Raw genomic sequence first — 21,703 nt, forward strand, 5'->3', positions numbered from 1 at the left:
TTGGAACATAAAAAGTCCTTACTGATTCTAACTTCAACATAAGTCTCAAATTCATGCACTTTCCTCCCTCTCCTTTGCTACCACCCTAGTCTATCAAGCCACTTCCATCTCTCCACAGACTATCTGTTATCATTTTTTTTTAAAGATTTTATTTATTTATTTCACAGACAGAGATCACAAGTAGGCAGAGAGGCAGGTAGAGAGAGGAGGAAATAGGCTCCCTGCTGAGCAGAGAGCCCGATGTGGGGCTCCATTCCAGGACCCTGGGATTATGACCTGAGCCTAAGGCAGGGGCTTTAACCCACCGAGCCACCCAGGCGCCCTGTCTTAAAGGAAATAAATCATGTGCATAGGGATGAAGAAGTGGAATGTATAACATTTTTTGCATAACTTCAATTCAATTCTTAAATAGTATTGCCAAAATGTCTAAGTACATAAGAACTGGTGTTCCTGACTGGCATTCTTATAATCAGGCAGTCCCTTGTTATGATCTGTAACAGCATACTCAAGAGGGTTTGAACCAGCCTCTGTGACATGACTACCCTGTCATATGCAGTTCAATGAATCAGTACAAGCTATGTACTACAGAAAATTCTTCTTCGTTATTAGATATTTTGAGAAATCTTTAGAATAATTCTGTTGTTTAGAGATCTACTGTTAGATACCTATTTAGATACTAAGTGATAAGATCTTCAGCATATACCAGCAATTAAGTGTTGCTCCTGCATATGCAAATTAAATCTTTCCATCAAGCTACTCATGGTCAGGGACAGATATGCAAATGAAACAGCAAGCTCTAACACAATAAAGACACATATTAGGTACACCAGCAGCTCAAAGAAAGGAGTGAATTACATCAAAAAATGGGCAGAAGACAGGAACAGACACTTCTCCAAAGAAGACATACAAATGGCTAACAGACACATGAAAAAATGCTCATCATCATTAGCCATCAGGGAGATGCAAATAAAAAACATATTGAGATAACACTTTACACCAGTTAGAATGGCCAAAATTAACAAGACAGTAAATAACAAGTGTTGGAGAGGATATGGAGAAAGGGGAAGCCTCTTACACTGTTGGTGGGAATACAAGTTGGTGCAGCCACTTTGGCAAACAGTGTGGAGATTTCTTAAGAAATTAAAAATAGAGCTTCCCTATGACCCTGCAATTGCACTACTGGGTATTGACCCCAAAGATACAGATGTGAAAAGAAGGGCCACCTGTACCCCAATGTTCACAGCAACAATGGCTACAGTTGCCAAACTGTGGAAAGAACCCAGATGCCCTTCAATGGACGAATGGATAAAGAAGATATGGTCCATATATACAATGGAATATGTCTTTATCAGAAAGGATGAATACCCAATTTTTGAATCATCATGGACAGGACTAGAAGAGATTATGCTCAGTGAAATAAGTCAAGCAAAGAGAGTCAATTATCACATGGTTTCACTTACTTGTGGAACACAAGAAATAACACAGAGGACACTGGGAGATGGAGAGAACTGAGTTGGGGGAAATCAGAGGGGGAGACAAACATGAGAGACTGTGGACTCTGAGAAATAAACTGAGGGTTTTGGAGGGGAGGCAGGTGGGGGTTATGTGAGGCTGGTGGTGGGTATTGTGGAGGGCACGTATTGCACGGAGCACTGGGTGTCGTGCATAAACAATGAATGCTGGAATACTGAAAAGAAATAAAATTAAATTAAAAAACAAAAGGAGTGAATTAGAAGGAAAAGTTACCTGAAGTAGGTCTAAAAATATGAATAGGAGTTGCCTGGGGATTAGGAAAGGCATCTGAAACAAAGCAGTTAAGGTGTGCAAAGGCATGGAAGCTTGAAATGATACCGCATAATTCAAAGAAGCATGGACAGTCAGACTGGGCTGAAGCACAGGATGTGTACAAAGAACTAGTGAGAAACTAGTTATCAGACAGAGGAACACCACAACAGAATTCTAGCAGGGAGCTTAGATCAAGTGGAGCCACTAAATAATTTCACGGGGAAATAATCAGATTGTGTTTGAGGAAGAGTCATCTGGTAGCAATGAAGTAGCCCGCTGGATAATCTTACGACTGTCTGGCTAAAAGATGATGGAAGGTTGATTCCAAGTAGTAGAATAGGGAGAAAAGGAAGGATATAGAGTAAGTACAGAATATGTCAAGAGACGTTTGGGATGTAAAATAAAAAAGACCCACAACATGGGCATGGGATAAAGGGAAATAAAAGTTATCACTAATGACTGTGTTGCCTGGATGGCTCAGCTCTTTTGAATGACCAGCTCTCAGTTTTGATTTAGGTCATGAACCTTGCATCAGCTCTGCACTCAGCACCGAATCTGCTTGAGATTCTTTTTGTCCCTTTGCCTCAGCTCCTCCCCGTGCTCATGCTCCTTTTCCCACTCTCAAATAAATAAATAAATAAATAAATTCTTAAAGTTATCTCTAATGACTATTGATGACTTGGATATACACAGTTGCTGTTAATGAAAATAGAGACTATATATAAATATAAATATAAAAATATTAAATATTGTTGAACGTAATTCCTTCATGTCAGATGAGAAGGATAGAATTATAATTTGTAAAAGTTTAAGGAAAATGCTTTTAAAAAGAGAAACTGGTATTTCAATATATTAAGAATGTTTTAAGAAACAAAAAAATTAAGCAATATATGAAAAGGCAGCACATGAACATTGTTAAAAGGATTAAAAGCCTACCTAAGTTTTTAAGTTCCACCTATTTATATAATAACTCATGTCTTAATACTCCCCAAAGCAATTTGTGATCCATGCACACACCCAAATTTATTCTTCCTTCCCCACATGTACCACACAACTCAAAATCTCTGTATTGGCATTAACTGTCCCCTCTGCTAGGAATTCTAAATTACCTCCCCTCTTAACAAACTTCCCACTTTTCTCCTATGATGCTTCCCAGTCCTAACAGTCCTGGAAGATGTACTCCAGGCTTACCTTGTGGTTCTTCCTCCAACTTTACTTAGCAAAAGAAATTTTCTCCTTAATCATGCTTTTACAGGACATATATGTCTCTAACATGGAGCCTTGTTGAGTGTTTTGTTCTCACCTCCCCTCACCTTACTACTATGAGCTTCTCAAAAAGCAGAAAGTTTCTCTTCCTTATTTTGGCATCCCCAGAGTCTGTTATAACGCAAACTGCTCAATAAATGTTTGTTTACCTGAAATGAAAAGTGGATGAATGTTCCAAAATAACATATAAGAATAGAACAGCCAGGGGCAATAATGACTCTATGTTGGAATGCACCTACTGCTAAAGGTCAGTTTCACAGCTTCTACTTATTCCTGTGTCCCTTGTCAAAAGAGGCCTTTGAAATGTGCTCTAGAACAAAAGACCCACCATTAACAATGCTTGCCAAGCCTTGATCACATCTTGACAGCTATACTAGATGTTGGGCACAGAGAGGCAAAGGGCAAGGTCTCATTATCCTTAAGGACTAGATATAATAAAATTCCTAAGTAGTCACTTGTGGTTTAGCCATTCATAAAGTTGTCCTAAGTTTTTACAATTTCACTTAAGTTAATGGGTCCTAATTCATCTACAGGGTAAATCAGAAGATTCTTTTATTTGTCCTAAACTTTCAGTCTTCAAATTAAATCATCCAAAGAGAGAAATTATAAATGTCATTAGACCTGGGATATACTTTTGACTCTCCCACTAATTTGTCCTATAAATTAAAGTGAGACACTCAGACATGATGCTTTAGTTTCTCTCTTACCAAATGTGGGGGTTTGAACCTTAGGAACATTCTAATTCCCACTGAAATTCAAGTGTTTGAGATATAACATACAAGTACAAATTCATGCTGCTGGATAGTCACAATTTACAGATTTCACTTATGGGTAAAAAAAAGTCTTAAATTTATCTTACTCTTAGCATGTTAAGAGCTGTCTCCTGTTATTTATCATTTTAGTTATACTTGTTTTAACCTCTCTAATTTCATTATACAGAGTATACCTATGAGGTAATGCAAGAGGACTTTTTGGAAATACATCGAAACTTATATTCCAAACCAACACTAATCTTTGAAGTAGTAATTTCAAGAGATAGTAAAGTTATTCCACTGACACGGATTATTAAGCAATGTTTCTGAAATTCTGAAGAAAAACTTCACTAGATGTTTCTAATCTAAGAGTATCACCCAGTTTGATGGCCCACCTTGTTTATCAGACATGACTCAGAATATGGTTTTCCACGTCTACAAAAAAAGATAAAACCTATCACTTTAGTTAAAAAAAAAAAAAAAAGCTGCATAGTTTATAACAGCAAAAGGAAACAGGACAAATGCTTATCAAGAGAGAACTGGTTATATAAAGTATGGTACATCCATACAATCAATGCAGCTGTAAAAAGAAAGAAGTGAGCTTTTTGCATACTTACATGGAATAATCTCTAAGGCACATTAAAAACCAAAGCATAGAACAATATATATAATAGGCTATATCCTGGTTTAAAAACAAAGGGGAGGATAAAAACATGTATTTGATTATGTATGGGAAGAATGGGAACTGGGCAAATGGGGAACGAGAATGGAAAGAAAACTTGTATTTTGTTTGAACTATGTGCATGTATCACCTATTTTAAAAAGCTACACGCTTCAGGTTCTTTGAAGAACTCTAAAAATTTTGAGCTATGACAAAATATTATTTGGCCTCTCATGATCAAAGTAAGATTTCTGTTCATCATTTATACCCTAGAACCTGCCCCTCCTCACCTTAGCAATAAAATACAGGTTCACTGAGAAATAAACAAATTTTAGTTTTCCTGTTATTTTTCAGATCTTCCAGACATTTTTTCTCTACTTTCCCACTTAACAAAATTTTTATTTCCACCCACTTAAACTGTAATACATATTACATGTATGTAAATATGTAATACAGATTACATATTTATAGTGTATATGTGTTCACTGTATGCATAGCATTGATGATCAACCCTTACTCTCCCATGTGAGGGTTTTCAATTATAGTGCCCTACCCACAGAGGAGGGCAAGCAATACCATCTCCTTCTCTACAGCTGTTCACAGAGGAGGGCAAGTGATTCCATCTCCCTCTCTACAGCTGTTCACAGAAGGCCACACAGACCTCAGCTGGGTCAATAAAAGTCCTTCCTAGGGCTTTTTGCCTTTGAGGTTATAACACTAGGAAGATGCTGCATTACATCTTGTGATGTAATGTGAAGGCAATTATGCCGACAGTGAGGAAAGCAGACCAGAATAAAGAAAGAGAAAAATAGCCACCACCATCATCTGAGCCATGAATCCAGCCATATTGATACTTCCTGGTGATGTTTATCAACACATGCTCTTCTTAGTTTAAGCTAGTTTAACAATATTCTTGTCTCTTATGCCCAAGAGTCCTGACCAATACAAGTTATCAAAAGTTTTTCTTATCACTGAATATTGTTCAGAGCATGGTTTGAAATGCTGATATAGCATTCCATCACATGGATATGCCATAATTTATGTGTCATTACCTTATCAGTACTAAAAGGATTAGTATTTTCCTATCTGGAGTTGTTTCCAATTATTTATTTATTTATTTTAAACAGATTTTAATTTATTTATTTGACAGACAGAGATCACAAGTCGACAGAGAGGCAGGCAGAGAGAGAGAGGAAGGGAAGCAGGCTCCACACTAAGCAGAGAGCCCAATGTGGGGCTCTATCCCAGGACCCTGGGATCATGACCTGAGGTGAAAGCAGAGGCGTTAACCCATTGAGCCACCCAATTATTTATGATCAAACATGTTAAGTTTCTTTTAAAAGCCTCAGCTACAGAATCAAATTTCATCTTCATGAGGAGTACATGCAGAATTCCAAATGTTTGTGCAGCATAGAAAACACTGGCTCAGACCATAAGCAGTATACTGTTTGAAAATCTATAAAGGTCCCCAACATCCTGTCAAATAGTTAAGTTACTGGCACAGCAGTCTCAGAGGGCAATAACCTGTAACTTCCAAACTCTTTATATGCACAATGAATGACAAGTGACATCCCTCATACTAAATACACAAATTCCTAGAGCTATCATTTTTTGCCCTTGTTCTATATCACCACTTCTTTTCAAAGGAGATTATATATTTATTATATAAATATATAATTTGTATATCCATATATATAAAATATATAATTTATATTATTTGTAGTAATTCAAAAGTATTTTTTAAAAAACAGAAGTGTTATATTTTCATTTGTTAAGCTATGTTCTAAGATTCTTTATAACACCAGAAAGTGAGTTCAAGCCATTATTTGCTAAATTGTTAAAATGGTGACAAATGAGATTCTATGAGATATACTACGGCTACGACTCATTTCTCTCCCCACAAAAATGCAGATAAAAAAGAAGTAAATGTTTAGAGCATTAAAACAGCAACATATTAAGACCAAAAAACCCCAATGCTAGTAAATATTCATTCACTAATCATAACTGTGAGCCTGGCTAGGGGAAAATGAGTCTCACAGCTTTAATATATTTACCAGAGCTGAATTAGTTTATTTTTTTGACAAATGTTTTCCTTGCAATACATTTAAATTCAAATATACACTGCCCTATCTTATCACAGGATCTACTAAAGAATAATATTTGGAATGAAGTCAGTCTGTCTTAAGTCCTTTCTAAAAAGATTATTAGAAGTCCTAAGCAAAACAAAACAAAAAACAAAACAAAACAAAATAAGCAAAAAAAACCCCCCAAAAAAACCCTACTAAGGAATTTCATGCTAGAATGGTTGGACTGTAGAATTACAATACAGTTAACATATCAATAGCCTTATTAACTTCATGAATGGTGGTTTAGTTATTACTTAGTATTATCAGTCAAGCAAATAATGAAGACATTTACCAGTATCATCTCCTACTTCTCCATTTACTGCTTTATAAATTCCTATGCTTAGAAAATGCCTGCTTCTGGGGCACCTGGGTGGCTCAGTTAGTTGGGCGGCCGACTCTTCATCTCGGCTCAGGTCTGGATCTCAGAGTTCTAAGTTCAAGTCCCACGTGGGGCTCCATGCTAGGTGTGGAGCCTACTTAAAAGAAAAGGAAAAAAAAACCTGCTTCTGCTTCTAATAAAAAAATAAAATAGATCTTAGAAATAAGAGCTCAAGCAAATTAGATTTCTTTCACACTTGTTTCTTCTTTTTTAAACCAAGCTGGTTCTTTTTTCTTCTAGATCTTGGGGTACACACCATTAATTACTTTCTTATACAAAAACAGTATAGTTTTAGAAAGTTTTACTTTTCCTGGTGGTATCCTAAATACTTATTTCCACTAGATTGGGCAAGTACAAAAAATGATTTAGGGTATTAAAATTTGCCAACAGACAACCCAGAAAAGATATGCTGAATATATCTGTGGTCAGAAATACTCGGGACTTTAACTAATATATATTTTTTTAAGATTTTATTTATTTATTTGTCAGAGAGACAGCACAAGCAGGCAAAGGCAGAGGGAGAAATAGGCTTCCTGCCAGGCAAGAAGCCAGATTCAGGACTCAATCCTAGGACTCTGGGATCATGACCTGTGCCAAAGGAGGATGCTTAACCCACGCGTGCCAGCTTTAGTTAATATTTTGACTAAAATGAAATCACGAATTTTCTAACAAACAGTATTTTTTTTTAATAAAAAAGAAATTTCCCTAAACCAGCAAGTCAATTCTTTTGACACTTTAAATCCCAAGAAACAAGTCTCAGGCAAGTAACTAAGAAAAAACACCCAACTTCTCTCTTGACAACATGTAAGCATGAATGGCAACCAGCCCTCCTAATTTTCTTTTTTTCTTAAGATTCTTATTTTTAAGTAATCTCTATACCCAATGTAGGGCCTGAATCTCAAGATCAAGAGTCCCCATGCTCTACCAACTGAGCCAGTCAGACGCCCCCTCCCTTAGTCTTTGTTTTAGAAACATATAGTGGTTTAATTAACAAACCAAGAAATATTTCACTTTTTTTTTTTTAAGATTTTATTTGTTTATTTGACAGACAGAGATCACAAGTAGACAGAGAGGCAGGCAGAGAGAGAGAAAGGGAAGCAGGCTCCCTGCTGAGCAGAGAGCCCGATGTGGGACTCGATCCCAGGACCCTGGGATCATGACCTGAGCCGAAGGCAGCGGCTTAACCCACTGAGCCACCCAGGCGCCCCAACAAACCAAGAAATAAACTGCTAAATAAATTCTATGCCATCAAAAGACTTGAACTCATAGTAAAAAAAGTTTTCACTACTTGATATCTGATTGGGAATCCAGAATGGTATTTTCATAGAACAGATATGGGGGGGTGGGGCGGAGGGAGGACTATTTAACAGAATGCTGGGGGGAAGATTTCATTTAATTATGTAGTAGTGTAAAATCTTACATTTTTTGGTTAAAAAAAAAGTTAAAACACCTATATATTAAACTTTATATTCTACATGTAGTGTGGGCCCTAAAAGGCTGGAAAAACCTATCCAAGTTAAAGAATGCATGTTTAAAGTTCTTTCAAAAACTGAATACTTTATGGGACAACAAAATTCTCATTCCCTTTCCTACATTACATTCTCACTGATGATCTTCAAGTTTACCACAGTGCTAATAAGTCATGTACTCAATACTGCTTAGGAAAGATAAGCAGAAACATTTAAGAACAAAAGTCAAAAATATAAACATTTTCAAGAGACACTTCCACAGTTATGAAAATACCTGTAATATAAATAAACATGCAATAAATAAAAACGCACATGATGTCACAAGTAATACAGTCTTAATGCACTGCCTAAAACTGGCCTGATCTGCACAAACTAAAATGTAAAACAGAACTCATTACTATTAGCAAAACTCTACATTCAACTTTAAGAATTATCAAAACCTCTACTTTGATTTTCAGGTAAGAGCAAGCACTTCCCTCTACATTTTGCAAATGTGCCTTCATTTAAAATAGGAAAATTAACTGTAAATGACTATACAAAAGTTTCAGACGAATTCAAGATAATGTATTAGTATCTCAAGAATAAATGGCACTTAAAATACAAGATGAGCCAGATATCCCTAAGCATCTACTTCTTGACAATAAGGCAGAATCACTATAATATACAAGAAACATGCACAAAAACGCCCCCAAAGTAAAAAACAAAGTTGATGCTAATTCCTAGACCGAATTATTTCTTAGTCCGCACAGTTATTGTTCCTTAACAGCAACTGGAAATGGTAGTGAATTTTTCTTGAAAGCTTGTAAATACGTTTAGTTAAACCTTGAATCTTTACAGATCACCGTTCAGCTACCTAAATTCGTTCATTTTTATACTGTTGATATTTTTAACTTTGAATGCTGGGAAATCTCAAAGTCAAAAAAGAAATCCACCGGGTCAATCCCCTTAGCCCCACCCCTCACACCAAAACAAACCAAAAAGCAAAACCTCCCCCCCAGCTTTTATCGAAACAAGTAGTTTAACTACTTTGTTTTGTTTGTTTGTTGTTGTTGTTTAATAGCTACCCTAGCCCTGAACGCTCTGCTGCACCTTTTTACCTTAAACCAAAACGGACCCTGGACTATTATTCTTAAACTGTCTCCAGGAGACCCACAAGAGGCGTTTCGCGGCCAGGCCTGGGAGCAGTAAGGTCCCCTAGTTTTCAGACCCTTCTCTCAGCATTTCTCTCTCGCTCAGTTCCAGGATGAAGAAGAGGGGCCCGGAAAGCTGGGCCCGAAAGGGCAGAGGCAGGGCCTAGACCGCTGCACGATCCCCGAGGCGGCTGGCGCGGTGGGGAGGAGGTAGGAGGCACCGAAAACCGGACGCCGGAGGCCAGGGGTGTCTGTGTAAACGCAGGAGACGGTCAGACTCGAAGCACAAGGCTCGGGACCCCTCTTCGCTGCCTCCTTCACCCTCCCCTCCCCCATGCTGGAGAAGCAGGGCCCGGGCCCGGTGAGGGAAGGGGGAGGAGGTAAACCCGTCCTGTCACTGCACCGGGAGAAACTGGAAGAAGCACATGTTCTACTGGGGGAGGCTGCGGTCGACCCCGCCCCAGTCCCTAAAGCCAGACCCCACCCTTAACCCCAGAGTTCCGTCCCCACCGCCTCACCAAGTCGTAGTCCTCCTCATCATCGCACATGAAATCATCCTCCATGTCAGACATCTTGGCCGGGAGGGGGGGGGGGAGAGGGAGGAGAAATTGGAGACAACCTCCTCCCACAATCCTCCACGCCTCAGAGGCGTCACTCCCAGCTGCTCCTCGCCTTCCCGTCGCTCTTAGAGGAGCTGAATGTTTCCTCCCGGAACAAATGCGCTCGGTGTCGAGAGGATTCGCTACGACGCTAAAAGGGAGTGCACCGCCCCGTCTTCCTGCGAGACCGTTGGTGCCTTAGCAACTAAACCTAGCAACTGGGGAATCGCCGAGTGCTGAGGATCTTCGCTGAAGGGCCTTGGAAACCTTGCGCTCGCACTGAGCAGTTTCCAGCCTCCTGGGCAAGGGAACAGTCTCTTCCCTTGCCTGGGACTCTGGAACCATCTCATTCTGGTGAAAGTAGGAGGCACCGTAGGATCAGAAGCCTTTCGCGGAGACAAGGCTGACATGCCCGTCCTATTTGACAGGTAGTAGTATTTCTGCCTTGATTACCTATGCGCATTTTGCCCACGTATGGTGGGTGTTCCTGTGATGTTTGGAGACCTTTTAAGCAGTACGGGTTACACATGCTGTTTGTTATGTTGGCACTCGCCAAAATGATGCTGTGGCTCTCCCGAACCAATCAATCGAGGCGCCTAAAATCCTACCCAGCTTTTCCAACGAATTATAAACTGACCTTTACTGCCCTTAACCAAAATTAAGGTAACGGGTAACGACTGGTTTTTAAAATACGCACTCTTGCTGCACACAATTATTAGCAGAATTCAGAATGAAAAAATGAAAGTGAAATACGGGGGCGGGGGACTGCGTTTTAAACCGCATTTTCCATATAAACTTCCAGTTCTGTTCACTTGAAGCAAATTTTATGTGGTTATAGCACAGATATAATTTCGGATTATTTGTGCACCTAGTTATGTAACAGCATAGGACAATATATGCAATATGTTTTGGACAGTGAGAATTTAGTGGTTGTGTAATAATACCTCCATTGAATGTACCAATGCGCCATAATTCACCTAAGCATGCCATTTATAGTGTACACTTAGAATACTATTTTAAACAATTTTGCAACGAATATCTTTGCCACTTTTTTTTTCCTTGGGAAAAAAACCCAAGAGGAGGAATTACAGGCTGCATTTCTTAGCAATCAATTGAATTGCCATCTTTTTGGTCATAGTTCTTAAAAATTATATTTATAACAACAAGACTGCCTACCTATAAACAGTTTTTCCTAAATAGTCTTTTCTTGACAACTTTTTATTATGAGAATTTCAAAAATTCAGAAAAATTGTTATAGTCCAGGGAACATGTGTATACCCACTATCCGTTTTGTGTTTGTGTGTGTATTCCCTGAATCAATTGAAAACAAACTCTTGACACATCACTCTTAGATGCAGGTATGTGTATTTCCTAAAAACAAGGACATTTTCTTATATTATCAGATCATTATTACATCAATAAAATTAATAATTCCCTAATATCATCTAATATAAAGTTTATATTCAAAATTCCCCTATAAAGTATAGGATTTTAGGATTGGAAGAGATTTAATGATATCACCTTAGGGTCCAAGGCTTTCCAAGCATGGCAGTTCATTAGATTATAAACTTCCCAAATCCCACACCAGAGATTCTGATTCAATAGGTCTGGGATATAGCTCAGTAATCTATACTTGTAAACCTTAAAACAAATCAGAATCTCCCTATATCTGGGGTGACTATACATCTCAGTTTCCCTGGGACAGCCCTGATTTAATACTGTTGTCCCAGAGTAATAATTATCAGCATCCATTTCTCTCAGGAGTTTGGGCAGTATATCACATGGTTACTCTACCCAAAATCCGTAATTCTTCAAAAGAGAAAATAGAATTCCAAGGTGGTTAAGAGGTTTATTTTTTCAGAGTAATCGGAACTATATAGTTTTGCATTCTAATCAGTATAGCAATTTTGAGATTTTCTATTAACCTTGTGCATGGTGATTTACATTGAATTTATTGATATAATTTTCTGCTTTTTAATTATTTACTACTATTTAATTATTTACTACTACTACTAAGGGGAAAGAAATAAAGTGAGTTAGTGACCAGGAGCCCAAAGATTGCAAACCTGTAAACATTGCAGGTAAATGTTGAGCATAATATTCTTTTTTTTTTTTTAAGATTTTATTTGTTTATTTGACAGACAGAGACCACAAGCAGGCAGAGAGGCAGGCATAGAGAGAGCAGGGGAAGCAGGCTCCCCGCTCAGCAGAGAGCCCGATGCAGGGCTCAATCCCAGGACCCTGGGATCATGACCTGAGCCGAAGGCAGAGGCTTAAACCCACTGAGCCACCCATGCACCCTGAGCATAATATTCTTAATCATTTCCAAATTTAATCAATCCAGTCTGGAAATTTGCTAAGACAGACCAAAAGGTCTTCACAGTGTTTAGCACACTGCTTGGATACACAAGTTTGTTTATTGAATGAATAAACATGTTAATTTTTCTGTACAAGGAATGCCCTTATAGCTATCACTATGTGTCAAAATCTTTTCTGTCCTTAAAAATATGTTTAAATATGTTTAGGTCATTTTACTCACATGACCTATCCTGAACACTTTGTGCAATTATGGTATTCTCTTTTTCTTGACATCAATTTTATTCAATGGTAAATAATTTTTTTACTGTAACAGGGAGCATTAATGTGATGTGGTGCCCTTGTAGAAGGTGGATCCTATGTTTAAAAAATACATATCTATAGGAGCACCTGGGTGGCTCAGTAGGGTAAAGCCTCTGCCTTCGGCTCACGTCATGATCTCAGGGTCCTGGGATTGAACCCACATCGGGCTCTCTGCTTAGCAGGGAGCCTGCTTCCCCCTTTCTCTCTGCCTGCTTCTCTGCTTACTTGTGATCTCTGTCTGTCAAATAAATAAATAAAATCTTAAAAAAATATATAAAACTTTATTGAAGTCTAATTTATCAGCTTTACTGAGGTACATTAAGCTGCACATACTTAAAGTGTACAATTCGATTAATTTTGACATATGTATATACCTGTGAAACCATTACCACAACCAAAGTAATGAATATATTTATCATTGCAGAAACTTCCTCATTACCTCTTGGTAATCCTTCCTTTTCAACCCTTTCACTTTTCCCAGGCAACCACCAATCTACTTTTTGTCATATAGATTATTTTTCATTTTCTGGAATTTTATATAAATGAATCATACAGTATGTACTCTGTTTTGCCTGACTTCTTTCACCCCATATAATTACTTTGAGATTCATCAGTGTTGTTTCAATTGGTTTCAATTGATTTTTTCTTTTTATTGTTAAGTGTTCCATTGTATAGATATCTCACAAGATATCTATTCACCTGTTGATGGGTATTTGAGTTTTTTCAGTATTTGGCTAATACAAATAGAGCAATTGGGCACATATGTGTACACGTTTTTGTGTGGACATATATTTCATTTCTCTTGAGTAATGTGGTGGACAGACAGGTGGTCTTCTTACTAACCATGCTCTTGGATAATCCCCCCTTGAATGTGGGTGGGCTCTGTGACTTACTTCTCTTTTTGTTTGTTTGTTTCAGCTTTAGTGAGGTGTGATTGACAAATAGACATGACTTGCTTCTAATAAGATACAGCAGAGGTGATATATGTGATTATGTGAACATAATTACATTGTACAAGATTGGAAACTCATTTTGCTGGGAGAGACTCTATCTCCCTTGCTGCTTTGAGAAAGCAAGTAGCCATATTATGAAGGATCATGGGGCAATGAGCTGAGGGCCACATCTGGCCAATAGCCAGTAAGAAACCATGGCCTTCACTCTGACAACCCACGAAGAACTGAATACTGCTAACAGTCAGATGATCTTAGGAATGAATCCTTCCCCAGTTTAACCTCAGATAAGACTTTGCGAGACCCTAAAACAGAGGACCCAGCTGAGCCATACCCTGACTCCCGAACCATAGAAACTGTGAGATAATCAATGTGTATTGTTTTATACTGCTATGTTTGTGGTAATATTGTTATGTAGTAATAGATATGAATATAGGTAAATACCTTACAATGGGATGGTTGGTAGGTATATGCTCAACTTTCAAAGAAACTCTCCAATTGTTTCTTTAAGTGGTTTTTGCCACTTTACATATCTACCAGCAATGTATAAGAGTTGTAGTTGCTCCACATCCTCCTCAACACATGGTGTGGTTAGTTGTTTTAATTGTAACCACTCTAGCAGGAGTACAGTAGTAGATCATTGTGTTTTCAGTTGGCATTTCCTTAATGACTAATTTTGAACATCTTTTCATGTGCTTATTTGTCATCCATGTTATCCTCTTTGGTGAAGTATCATTTCAATTCTTGTGCTCATTTTAAAATTGGGTTATTTGTCTCATTACCATTGACTTGTAAGAGCTTTTTGTGCCTTTTTTGTTGTATTTAAAGAATATTTGCCAAAACCAAGGGCAAAGGCCTGCTGGGACTTTTCATTCTTTATGCTGTCCTTGACCTTGTAAAAATGTCTTTTGTAAAAATGAAATTGCACACTTTTAGCAATATTATTGTTTGCCATTTTGGTATCTCTAATTCTCATTTGTTTTTATCCCCACCCCAAATGGTGACCATACATCCCTAGGTTTATGAAATGTGAACCATCTACTTTTCAGAAGGATGTATGGTGTGGAGGCAAAGCAGGGAGCAGACACAATTATATTGTAATTCCAAATTTGTCTTTGTTTCCTTTACTGAAATCTGTAGGTTCTTTATTTTTTGCATTAATCCTCCCATGATTCCCCTGTGAACTAAAGCAGCACTGAAAGTGCTCAGTTGATAATACAAGTTTTTTTTAAAAAATATTTTATTTATTTATTTGACAGAGATCACAGGTAGGTAGAGAGGCTGGCAGAGAGAGAGAGAGAGAGAGGGAAGCAGGCTCCCCGCGGAGCAGAGAGCCCGATGTGGGACTCGATCCCAGGACCCCGAGATCACGACCTGAGCCGAAGGCAGCAGCCTAACCCACTGAGCCACCCAGGCGCCCCGATAATACAAGTTTTACTACCGATTGACCATGTGACCTTAGGAAGTCAGTTCACCTTTCATTTGTTCATTAAGTTCATCTTACCTATTAAGAATCTGCCAGATACTGCCTAGATACACAGTTCCTAACCTCAACTTGCTTACTTTGTAGTGATAGTGATGGTGGAGATGGAGATGGGGAGAAAATACAAAAGAAAAGAAATATGCAGAAGTTACGAGAACCGTGAAGGAAAGAAAACAAATATACTAGAATGATGGGATGGGAATGGTGTGCTCTTTTTGTAGGGTATTTGGGATTTCTCTAGGTAGCTGAAAAATGAAGGCTTTGAACTGGTTGCAAGGGTTCTTGTAGTTTGAAAGACGTGTATTTTCTTCTTTTCACTATTAATTGCATTCTGGAAAGGCCCACTGATACCTTCATTCTGGAAATAAGCAAATATGTTTAAATCAAATGCATCAATTTTATACTGCCTTAAGGGAGTAACTAAACAATTTAGGGTGTATTTGGGGGTGTAGTTGCTGGTCACGAAAGAAAAAAAAGAAACACCCTAACTCGAAAAAAAAAAAAGAAAGAAAGAAAAGAAAAAAAAAGAAAGGAAAAAAGGCAACCTGAGGCGCAAGGTTTAATCGTGTTCTCAGATTTACGCCCCAGGGCACATAAAATAAACTTCCTTAGCTTCTTCGCATGCACCCAGGGAGTCCCTGTGCCCAGAGCTTAGAGCAGCATGGTGGCTGTACCTGACAGCTGCTGGGAGGGCACTAGGCCCTGGAGCCTGGGGAGGAGGAGCCATAGGCGGGACCGACTGGAAACAGCCACCTCAGCAAAGCGGCAGGATTTCCGCAGGGTGAGGGCCGCTGTCGCCCGGAAGAAAAGGTTCCTGTAGCAGATGTCTCGTGATTACCTTGGGAGCTCTGTTTCGCCAGTTGAAACTGCGGAGGAAAGAAGGATCTAGCGAAATATGGCTACGGAGGGTCCTGCCACGCGTCGAGTGCAAGTGGCAGAACATCCCAGGTGGGGGAGAGGAGATGCCGCGCTTCGGGATCGCCTGGGTAGGCTAGGTGCAGATAGTGTCCAAGATTTCTGGCTCTTCGCTGGCTGCTTCTTTTGCTCCTGGGAATGGACAGAATCCTTAGGATTTTATGAGGCCGCATGGCTGGGCTTGCGAGAAAGACCGCATCTCAAAACACTTTACACCTTGATTCCTACCAAGGGTTGAGGGTTTTTCTCCATCCGTGCAAATCCTTCTTCTTTAACCTTTGGTGCTGAAGGTGGTACACTGTTTCTGCTGGGCTTTAGCAGAAGTGCCCAAACTAACTTAGAACCCCTTCTTTCTTTGTCTTGCCTGCCAGTTGGTAGTGCTTTTTAAAAATCCCCTTTCTAAAATACTTATTGCAAACAAACACACCCAAACCCAACCCCAAACAAACCCCCCTTGCTCTCCGCTTCTCTTTAAACAAACCATAACATCTAGGCACTGTTACTTAGGGAATTAATCTGCTGCAGGTACCTAGTTACAGAATAACTTTAGTGATACCTAGTGGAGGATTCTTTTCATTTGAGGGCATCTTGTAACTAAGTAGAAATACTTAGTTCTGACATAGGAGGGAAATCTCATAGAAGGAAGTCTCTAACCTGCTGCATATTAGCTGTGCAGCTTTTCTAAGGTTGGATTCTCTCCTTCTTTGCTCTAATTTTTACTTTTTCCCTGTTAATTTTTTTCTATAACATTAAGTCTTCAAGCTTTCCCTACTTCCTGGTTTTTCACAGTCATGAGGGAGTTGATAATATTATAACTTACTAAAACTTGCAAATGCTTTTTTCACCCTTAAGAAATCAAACAGTGGGTGTTTAGTTACCTGGAAGAAAGGAGAGCAGCAGGGCTTTAGACTACTCGTGTATGTCTCTGGATTTCGGTATATTCTCTGAAGGTCCTTGGGGTGTATTGTTGCCCTTACATACTTGAATGAACTAGGACACATTGTGAAAGACATGCTTCAAATGAAATTCATCAGGAATTTGTTATGTGAAAATAATCTAGCCCCTTGTAGTTTAGGTTTTTTTAAAAAAAATTTTTACATGAAACATATCCATGTATAATTTCTTCTGTTTCTATTAGTTATGATTTAATTATAATGCTTAATATTTCTATAATTACTGTGTGGGGGAAGGGGAATGGTGGTAACATGTACAGAAACTGAAGAATTATTTACTAGGTTTCCTTAGAGTTGTTTCTTGCCTTTTAGGAATTTCACAGTATTCATTCATGCAACATACATTTATTGTTAACCTTTATCATTCTGTGTTAGCTGCAGAAGAGATCATAATAGTGGTTAGATAATTGTGCTCTGCCATTTTCTTGTTTTTCACTTGTGCATGAAATACAGTAATAAGTTTCAAGCAATGTTTCAGCCACTTACTCATTTTAACAGGGACGAGTTCAATGAAATCTAGGTAGTATATCTATAAGCCCACCTAACGGTCATATGTTGCAGTAAGCTGAAGGGGAAAAAAATGCATAAGGGCCCCGTGGCCAGACTATCTTCTTTGGAATTCCTACTGTTTCTTTAGAATGCCTCTTCAACTTCACAGGGCACCTGATATTCTAAGTAAAGGCACTAGTCAGTCACATTAAACATTTCAGCAAACGTAATTTCTTTTTTATATAAATATCAAATAGAAATAGAAACTCTAATTTTTTTTCTGCATTTCAATCTCACATATTCCCTGTACTATAAGACTACTTCAAATTCCAGTGTTCTAGCTTTCTTAATGCATTCTTAGGAGTAGCTTTCTTAATGCATTCTTGTCTTTGGAATGAACCTTTAAGCTGTTGGATTATTATTATTATTATTTTTTGTAACAGCTTTATTGATATGATATCCACATACTGCAGTTCACCTGTTTAAAGTTTACAATTAAGTGTTTTTTTAGTATATTCACAGGATTGCACAGCCATTGCCATAATCAAAGTTAGAACATCTTCATCATACTCCAAAGAACTCTGTATCCCTCAAACTATCACTCCCACTTCCACCCCACCCTTCTCTACTTTGCCCTAAGCAACCACTAATGTACTTTCTGTCTCTATAAATTTGCTTATTCTGAACATTTCAAATAAATGGCATCATATAATATGTGGGGTTTTTTGGTGACTGGCTTCTTTCACTTAATGTAATGCTTTCAAGGTTCATCTGTGTTGTAACATGTTATCAGTATGTCATTCCTTTTTAATGCTTGAATAATATTCCTTTGTATGATATTATCACATTTTGTTTATCTATTCACTGGTTGATGGACATTTGGGTTGTTTCCATCTTTTGACTCGTGAGTAATGATTTTGCATGAATTACATTTTTAATATGAAAGATTTGGATTATTTCAAAATATATTCATTAAAAATTAATATATAAAAATATTCATTAAAGCTTGAAAATTTCACAGTTCCTTTCCTCACTATAGTCTCTAATTGCTATCCTATGCCAGTTCTTACTCCCTTCTTAGAAGTTATCCATTTGGTTAACATTCTTGTAATATCATTTTATCTTTATGGTATCTTTATATCTTTACTGTATCTTTTATATTTTTATATAAAAATATATTTATATATTATATATTTACAAAATATAAATTTTATATACTTATATCTTTTATATTTTTACTGTATCTTTTTATCATTATTACCATTTTTTATAAAAATAGTATAGTCATAAAAGTGAAATCATATTTATTTTTCTGTTACTTACCTTTTTTCACTTAATAATACTTCTCAGAAATCCTGGCATATCAGTCCATACAGATTTATATCATTGTTTTTTAGGGCTGAGAGTATTTCATAGTATGAATAATGCTATTTATTTAACCACTCAACTGCATCGTACATTTAAGTTTCCAGTTTTTCACTCTCATAAAGTACTTCAGTAAACATCTTTGTACATATATCTTTGGGCATTTTTGATGCTCTTTCTTTAAGCTCATTAATGGAAATGGAATCAGAGTCAAAGTTAATAAGTATTTAAAATTTTGCTAGTTCTTGCCCTGCAAAAAAAAAAAAATGATATATTAGATTGTCTATTTGTTGTTAGTTTTTAGGAACTCTTTATATATGTATATATTTTTTGTATGAAGGGATATAGTTTTGGATATAAACTATTTGTTGTTTTGTATATATTATATATTGTTCTCAGTCTAGCACTTTCCCTTTAATTTGATGATGCCTTTTGTTGTGTAGATATTTTGTACTTTATGCATTATAGTACATTGTTGAATGATATCATCTTTGTCCTTATTCTGGTATCAATGGGGAAGCTTCCAATATTTTGTCATCATATAAGTTGTTTACTATTTCTGATAAGTAGCCTTTATTAAATTTAGGACATTTCTTTCTTTTCTAGCCTGTCCATGCTTTTTAAATTATTATTATTTTAAATTTTATTTAGAAAATTAGTCATGGTTATTGAATTTTTGTGCATATTTTGAGAGGACCATGGAATTATAAAGTTTTCCCCTTTTATTTGGTTGGAATAGTATGTGTTTAATGAAGAGATTTCCTGGTACTATCTTTATATTCCTGGAATAAATTCTGTTCACAAATATTAAATAATGTGTGTTGGATTAAAATTACCAATATTTGTTTTTTCTCTGTTTTTACAGGGGATAATAACCTGTATTTTGCTTTTGTGGGCTATTGTTGTTTTAGCATCTGGGTTATTCTGGCCTCCTAAAATGAGATAGAAAGCAAACAGGAAAGATGTTAGGGTTCAAAGCTGATGGCCAACAAAAAATTCTTGAAATGTCTTTGGTACAAAATGGTGGTTTTATTAAAGCACTGAGACAGGACCTGGGCAGAAAGATCTGCATTGGAGTTGTGAGGGGCAATGATATACCTTCAAGTTGAGAGGGGAGGTTAGTGTTAGTCTCTAAGGAATTTTGGAAGCAAGGCTTCCAGGATCTTGAGGGGGCTAGCTATTGTTAGGAAGAGGTCATTCATTACTGACCAATAAAACCTTAGTCATGAGACCCTTCAGATCTGTATCAATGGGTCATAAGCTTGGTGATGATTGCTAATAAATACCTTGGGGGATTTAGAGATAAGGAAATTTCCAGAGGAATTTTTATATATTTAAGTGGCTTACAGGATCTTGGGGGTTCAGGCAAAGATTGCCTTTTGCCCTTAGCTAAGTTCCTAGAGGAATGTCACTCTGCCTGTTTCAAGGACTTGTCAATGGACTATAAGGTGTAAGGAAATTTCATTTTTCTTCTGCCTTTGTTTACCACATCAGAAAGGCTTTCTGTAGCTTGTACTGTTAGAACCATTTATGAAAGCAAAGCATCATCTTTATTTAAGGTCTGGCAGAACTAATTCATAACATTTTCTGAGCCTTGTTAAGGAGGTTATTTCTGACTACTTTTTCTGTTTCTCTTCTGTCAATTTTTAGACACATAATGTATATATCTTTATACATGTATATATACATATATATATATATCTCTTAAGTCAAAAGCATTCAGAGCACCAGATTCAGCAATTTGTGTGGTGATGTTTTGGCCAATTCTGCATATAACAGTATAATCTTTGTAGGAGCTATTATTTTCTCTCTTTCTTTCTTTTTTTATTCTTTTTATTGTGGTAAAATAAGTATAATATAAAATTTGACATTTTAACCATTTTAGATATAAAATTCAGTGACATTAATTACATTCACACTGTTGTGTAATAACCACTGCTGCATATTTCTGACATTTTTCATCATCCCAAATAAGCTCTCTATTCATTAAGCAATAACTCCCTATTTTCTCTAACCCTCAGCATGTGGTAACCTCTAATCTACTTTTTGTCTCTATGAATTTGCCTATTTTAGGTATTTTATATAAGTGAAATCACAAATATTTGTCCTTTTGTGTCTAGTTTATTTCACTTAGCATAATGTTTTCAAGGTTCATCCATATAGAAGCTTGTATCAGACCTTGATTCTTTTCTGTGGATCAATAGAAAATTCATACATACACACATACACACCACATTTTGTTTGTTCATTCATCTGTTGTTGGTTACTTGGCTTGTTTGCACCTTTGGACTATTGTGATTAATGCAGCTGTGAACATTCTTGTGCAAGTGTCTGTTTGAATCCCTGGTTTCAATTCTTTGGACATATACACGGAAGTAGAAATATTGGGTCATATACTACTTCTGTGTTTAACCTTTTGAGGAAACACCAAACTCTTTTCTATTCTGTTGTTTTTAATGCTATTGTAAGTGGAATTGTTTCCTTAATTTCACTAGATCTATTGTTTTGTATCCTGCTTTTTTTTTTAAAATTAACATATAATGTACTATTTGTTTAGGGGTACAGGTATGTCATTAGGGGCTATTATTTTCATATTGAAAATGCTCATTGTACTCTTGGGGAAGGGACATACTTTAAATGACTACATTTTAAGAGATGGAGTCTTGCTGGTGACACCCAGAGCTGTGAAGAACAGTACCCCATTTATAGCCATACTGCTTCATTATTAGAGGATTAGGTATGAAGTTTAGAACAACACTGTA

General features: G+C 37.2%; 2 protein-coding genes across 9 annotated transcripts in view; one reads left to right on the forward strand and one right to left on the reverse strand.

Annotated features, from left to right (window-relative positions):
- COPS2 (COP9 signalosome subunit 2) overlaps positions 1–10,237 on the reverse strand; it is a 30,097-nt gene extending 19,860 nt beyond the window's left edge. For 2 of the 5 annotated variants that reach the window (XR_009355567.1, XM_059181501.1), the window contains exon 1: positions 10,087–10,237. Coding sequence is in view for 2 of the 5 variants with exons in the window: in XM_059181501.1 (XP_059037484.1) it covers positions 10,087–10,140 (54 nt within the window). In the remaining 3 variants the exon portion in view is untranslated. Of the gene's footprint in view, positions 1–3,098; positions 3,119–4,198; positions 4,239–10,086 lie in introns of those variants that run through there. The other 3 variants (XM_059181499.1, XM_059181498.1, XM_059181500.1) reach the window with 3 other exon arrangements.
- A 112-nt stretch (positions 10,238–10,349) lies between these two features.
- GALK2 (galactokinase 2) overlaps positions 10,350–21,703 on the forward strand; it is a 105,247-nt gene continuing 93,893 nt past the window's right edge. The window contains exon 1 of one of the 4 annotated variants that reach the window (XM_059181491.1): positions 10,350–10,595. In XM_059181491.1, coding sequence (XP_059037474.1) covers positions 10,576–10,595 — 20 coding nt within the window. In that variant the 5' untranslated portion in view covers positions 10,350–10,575. Of the gene's footprint in view, positions 10,596–15,964; positions 16,206–21,703 lie in introns of those variants that run through there. The other 3 variants (XM_059181490.1, XM_059181492.1, XM_059181493.1) reach the window with 3 other exon arrangements.

This window comes from Mustela lutreola, chromosome 7 (assembly GCF_030435805.1).
Source record: "Mustela lutreola isolate mMusLut2 chromosome 7, mMusLut2.pri, whole genome shotgun sequence".
In the NCBI taxonomy this organism is placed as follows: Eukaryota; Metazoa; Chordata; class Mammalia; order Carnivora; family Mustelidae; genus Mustela; species Mustela lutreola.